The 5,853-nt window shown below is 49.7% G+C and overlaps 1 protein-coding gene across 1 annotated transcript in view; it reads right to left on the bottom strand.

The window, feature by feature from the left end:
- pcdh7a (protocadherin 7a) overlaps positions 1 to 3,544 on the bottom strand; it is a 35,389-nt gene extending 31,845 nt beyond the window's left edge. Inside the window, exons 1-2 of the mRNA XM_030788193.1 lie at positions 968 to 3,544; positions 1 to 105 (exon numbers count right to left, since the gene is read on the bottom strand). The exon at positions 1 to 105 is cut by the window's left edge and continues 588 nt beyond it. Coding sequence (XP_030644053.1) covers positions 1 to 105; positions 968 to 3,544 — 2,682 coding nt within the window. The remainder of the gene's footprint in view (positions 106 to 967) is intronic.
- Between the last annotated feature and the right edge of the window lie 2,309 nt (positions 3,545 to 5,853).

Consider the following 5,853-nt stretch of genomic DNA (forward strand, 5'->3'; position numbering starts at 1 on the left):
CAGCACGCCGATCGCCACGCTGAGCCGCTGCTTCCCCAGGGCACGCTCGCTGTCTGGGTCGCCGGCTATGTCCAGGGACAGGGGGGCTGCCAGGCTACGGGCCACCTGCAGAGAGGGGAGGACAGGGGACGGAAGGGGGGGGGGTGGTATGAGAAGAAGGTGGAAAGAGGAAAATGGGTACAAAGTGTGTGTATTTGTGTGTGTGTGTGTGTGTGTGTTTGTGTGTGAGACAAAGAGAGAGAGAGTGAGAGAAAGAGAGAGAGGGAGGGTGAGGGGGAGAGAGTGAGAGCATGAAAGTACAGTCACAAATGATCCATCTCTCCTCTCATTTAAAAGCATTCTTATTGTGTGGTTCTCAATCTGACTCTGCATTGCACAATTCTCTCTCTCTCTCTCTCTCACACACACACACTCACTCACACACACACACACACACATACACACACACACACATTCTTGTGCTGTCTCACACATTCTTCAGTTATTATGTGAGGTCTTGTTCATTTAGTCGTATTACTCTTTCTTCCAATCCGTATGTGTCCACATATGTTAACATATCCGTTTAAGACACTCCACTTGAAAACCAAGACAAATGTTTAAAAAATCTAAAAAGTGTAACCTCAAACAAAATCTGATAAAAAAACCCCCACACAGTGGCTTCATCCTTGAGCACGTTCATTCCATTTCACACAGCAGTTCCTTGTCCTTGACAGCCCTGCACTGTATTCCTCAGCCCAGTAGATAAACTCAGTCATACTAATGTTACCCTGTATTAAAAGACTGCTACACTCCATTACTGACTTCTGTTGTTGTGGTTTCTACAAGATTAGTCTTGTTTAACGGCTCATCTCTATTTCTTTAGTTCATTGTTCGAGCAGTACAAAGCTCCACTGTGTTCCCATGGTGAACTATTGTTCATTGTTTCCTAACATTGCTCTGCACTGTATTCTGTGTTCATATCTCTCACCTGTGCGTCCACCAGGGTGGCGTTCACCAGACTGTCATTGATGAAGACGTGAACCAGCGCCGTTGCACAGAGAGAGGGCACCCCACTGTCATTCACTCGCACCACCAGGCGGTGGAGGCCGCGGTGCCGCCTCTCCAGGGGCTCGGCCAAGGTGATGACCCCGCTGCTGGAACCAATCTCGAACAGCCGGAACGGGTTGCCACCGACGAGGGTGAAGCGGAGGTCTGCGTTGGAGCCGGCGTCGTTATCAGAGGCCGTGACCGTGCGGACGACGGTGCGAGCCCCGCTGGCAGGAGGCAGGAGCGTGTATGACTCATTGGCTGGGCCAGTGATGGACGGGGCGTTGTCATTCTCATCCGTGACAAACAGGGACACGGTGGCTGTGGCGGATCGCGGTGGATCACCGCCATCGACGGCTCGAACCCTGAAGGTGTACGCGCTCTGGCGCTCGCGGTCAAAGGATGCCGAGGAGAAAATGGTGCCAGTGTTGTTTTCGATAGAGAACACCTCCTCCTTCTCGTTCTGACCTCCCTCTCCATCATCTTCTTCACCCTCCTCCACGAACAGGCTAAGCTCTGCGTTTTCTCCTTCATCATCATCGGTAACCGTCACCATGCCAACAGGACTATTGGCTAACAGGTTCTCTTTGACATAGAAAGTGAAGACCTCTTGAACGAATTTCGGCGCGTTGTCATTTCTGTCTGTTACCTGGACCACTACTGTGGCGGAGCCTTGAAGAGAAGGCGTACCTTTGTCCCGTGCAATCACCCGAAATTCATACCTCTCCCTCTGCTCCCTGTCTAACGCCGCCGCGGCACGGATGTCTCCACTGTCTGCATCTATGTAAAAGGCCCCATTAACAGAGGGATCCAGCGAGTAGGAGATCTCCGCATTTTTACCACTGTCGGCATCAGCGGCCACAACAGTGACCACCCTCTCTCCTGGGGCGTTATTTTCAGCAAAGTGCACCTCCACTAGGCTCTGGGCAAAGGCAGGTGCGTGATCATTAACGTCCACTACACGAACTGTCAGGGAACTGTTGCTGGAAAGACTGGGACTTCCGGAATCCACGGCAACAATGGTGACGCTGTAGTCACGGGTTGTTTCATAGTCCAAAAGAGCTGAGGTGTGTAGAAAATACTTCTTCCTGTTCCGGTCAAAGGCCTCATCAGCAGCCGGAGGAGGGGCAAGTGCAGTCTCCCCAGCTGGCTTTAATGTGAACGGGACGTCCCCTACCACAGTACACGTCACCGCCCCATTCTCACCTTGGTCACGATCTGAAACCTGCACTAGTGCCACAGGTGTGTCTACCAGAACATTCTCAGGGACCATGGCAGCTCCGTCCCGCACGGGTATGCGTCCGATCTTGCGGATTTCCACCACGGGCACGTTGTCATTTTCGTCTCTCACTGACAGGACGACTGCGGCGCGGTCGGTGCGCGGCGGCTGGCCGCGGTCCCGGGCCGTGACGGTGAAACGCAGCTGCGCTACCTCCTCCCGGTCAATTCGATGCAGCACGCTCAGCCAACCAGACGCTTCATCCAGACGCAGGAGGCGCCGCACTGACTCCGTAGCTGCTCCAAACACGTACTCCACTTGGCCGTTCACGCCAATGTCCCGGTCTGTAGCACGCACCTGAAGGACAGGCGTGCCGGGCGGCGTGTTTTCGGCCATCTCGGCCTCGTACACGGCCCTCTCGAAGCGCGGGCTGTTGTCATTGACGTCAGTTATGGCGACTCGCAGTAGTGCCTGTGAGGAGCGCGGTGGATTTCCTCCGTCCCGTACACGTAAGACCAGTTCGTAGGAGTCCCGTGCCTCCCTGTCCAAAGAGCCTTTAACTATCAGCTGTGGCTGCTTCTCACCGTCAGGTGTGTCTGCCACCTGTAGCTCAAACACACTGCTCCTAGCCCCTCCTCCTCCTGGAGCTGACTCTGACACTCGCCTTCTGTCCCCACCGTTTTCTCTGCCAACGGGGCCTCCAGCTGGCCGCCGTGGTGACCCCATATCTCTGCTGTCCTGAATGAGCTCATAACGGTCGATGCCGTTTCGGCCAAAGTCACGATCTGTGGCAGTGGGAAGGAGGTACAGAGTGCCGATTGGTCGATTCTCTTCAACAGACAGTGTGAGAACAGGGGAGGGAAAAGAGGGTGTGTTGTCATTAATATCTGTAATCACAATGCGTCCTTCAAACAGATCCACCCAGCTCTGCAGTGGTCCAATCACAGATACTTCAAAGTCTAAGAAGCACTCGTTTTCATCAAATATCATCTGGCACTGTGGCAGCTTCTCGCGGTCAATGCGCCTTCCCCCCGTGGTCAGTTCACCAGTCACATTGTCAATCTTAAAGTAGTCTGAACCTGACTCCAGCGCAAAAGTGACATCACCAGTGCCGATCCCGGAGGTGGACAGGCCGAGGTCCGCGGCCACGTTCCCGATATGCACGTCTGCCGGCCCTTCCTCTGCCACCCGATAGCGCAGAGCTGAGTTGGCGCGCGGGAGCTGAGTCAGCAGCTGTAGGATGAGCACGAGGTAACAGCAGCGTGCTGAGTGCACTGCGCCAAGGTTCCTGCTCCCCATGGCTCTCTCGTTCCCTTTTTCTCCTCTCACTCTCTTTAGAGTTCCCCCTTGGCTGGAGGACTAGGCTTTTCTTGGGCAAACTACGCTTTGCCACGGAACCAGTCACTAAAAGGAGGAATTTTCACCGTCTTATGAACAAGCTTAGTTTCCCAGTCACGTTCACAACGCGATAAAAAATATATATATTCCCTCTAAACAAATGTTCGTTTAATTGACAGCCATCAATCCTCTTGAGACTTCTTTCACGAGGAAAATGTTCCGGTTCGCTCTTAAGTAGTAAACGTAGTTAATTTAGTAGTTTCAGAGTTATTTCACCTCATTGAAATGCTACAGAGCGTCGTTTACTCTCGCGCTTTCACTGTTTCAAACTGCAATGCAGTAGAACACAAAAGGGATCTGTCCATGACTTCAGCGGTCGGATGACTCTTTCACATTTAGACTGGTGTCCCAATGGCTGTTTTATCGGCAGCAAATCAGTGGTTTCAAAGCCTTTTGAATAATTTTATCCAATATATTTTTATCCTCTTACCTTTACACTCTGTAAGTTATCCGCTTTTCAGTTTCCCGCAGTCTAGGACTCGTGTGCCAAGCCGCGAGATTCCTCTACGGTTAACTTGGGAAACAGTGTGCTTTGCTGCTCGAGTTCTGAAGACACATGAAATAGCCACTTACGTGCCGTATCAGAAACGGGATACTGAGCAATAATAAACAAATGTAATTCCTTCGTTGTCGGTGGTGATATGAACGAACAGTTCCGGTAGAAATGCGTCTTTTCCAAGTCCCGCATTCTCAGTCCACGCGCCTCCTCCTCCCCTCACCTGCACGTTCTACTGCACTGCATGTAAGCGTCCCTGAAATGATGCTGCAGTCTTCTCTCTCTCTCTCTCTCTCTCTCTCTCTCTCTCTCTCTCGCTCTCTCTCTCTCTCGCTCCCCTAAACACACACACATAGTACACTACTATGCCCCCTCCGTTCACTGCAACATTTCCCTAGCCACGTAACTTAATCGTTCATCTGAAACGGTGGACCAAGAGCTAGTGTGTGTGTGTGTGTGTGTGTGTATGCGCGCGTGCGCGAAAGTGTTGGAAGAAGTAGTGTGGCTTCATCACCTTGTAAAAATGAAAAGAAAATAGTCTCGCTTTAAACAAAAGTAAAACATAACATTTTCTTTGACAAACTGCCACCGTAAGAAATGAACAAGAGGAAGTATCTCAAGGCTACATAAACAGAAAAACGAGCGAGAAACTTGACAAAACGCACAGCTGAGTTGAGAACTGTTACTCAAAAATGGACTCTTCGTTGAACTATTTGTAATCATATAAATTTGACCTTAAATCGCTTAATGATCGTTACACGTCTTGACACGGATTTCACTAATTTACAAAATACGGTCGATTAATACATTTTTAGAACAGCATAACAACGTGAAAACGACAAATAATCACATTCGGTTATCCACGTAAGCGTATGTGATTGTCCACTCACTGAAATCAAAGTCGCAATAGAACCCCTTTATTTTAGAGCTTATACATTTTGCAGCCGTTATTATGATTATGATCATGACCACGTTTATTATTATCATTATTGTTGTTGCTGCTGTTATTGTTGTTGTTGTTATCACTAGCATTATTATTATTATTAGTAGTAGTAGTAGTAGTAACATTATTGTTGTTGGTGGTGGTGGTGGTGGTGGTGTTATTGTTGTTGTTGTTATCACTAGCATTATTATTATTATTATTATTAGTAACATTATTGTTGTTGGTGGTGGTGGTGGTGGTGGTGTTATTGTTGTTGTTGTTATCACTAGCATTATTATTATTATTATTATTAGTAACATTATTGTTGTTGTTGTTGGTGGTGGTGGTGTGATTTCTTGCTTTGCACTGTAGTTAAAACCAGATCCGCGTCCTCATCATGAACATACCGCACTATCCGTTCAGACTCATGGAGGCTCGCACGAGCTGTGTGGCTCGTTCCTCGAACAATGAGGGTATAGTGAAGAGAGCTCCGATCTCTCCACGGGCTGCCCCGTGGCCACGCGGATGCGAGAGCGCAATGCAGTACTGACAGCGCTACACTCTCGCACACACAACAAAAGGCATTTGACGGAAGGGGGGCAGCCGTCCTGCTGTAGCTCTAATTTCTCCGCTCTCTGACCGCCGTGCATGTTTTGTCATGGCTCTGACACTTCAGCCTCGATGCACCACTGCCACAATAGATTCATTTCGGTAGAAAGGATTTTCCCCAGTCCCATTACATATATGGCGTGGGGAAAGTCGTGCATAGAAGTGAAAGTGGAGGCTGCGCAT

This window comes from Chanos chanos, chromosome 11 (genome assembly GCF_902362185.1).
Source record: "Chanos chanos chromosome 11, fChaCha1.1, whole genome shotgun sequence".
NCBI classification, from domain to species: domain Eukaryota; kingdom Metazoa; phylum Chordata; class Actinopteri; order Gonorynchiformes; family Chanidae; genus Chanos; species Chanos chanos.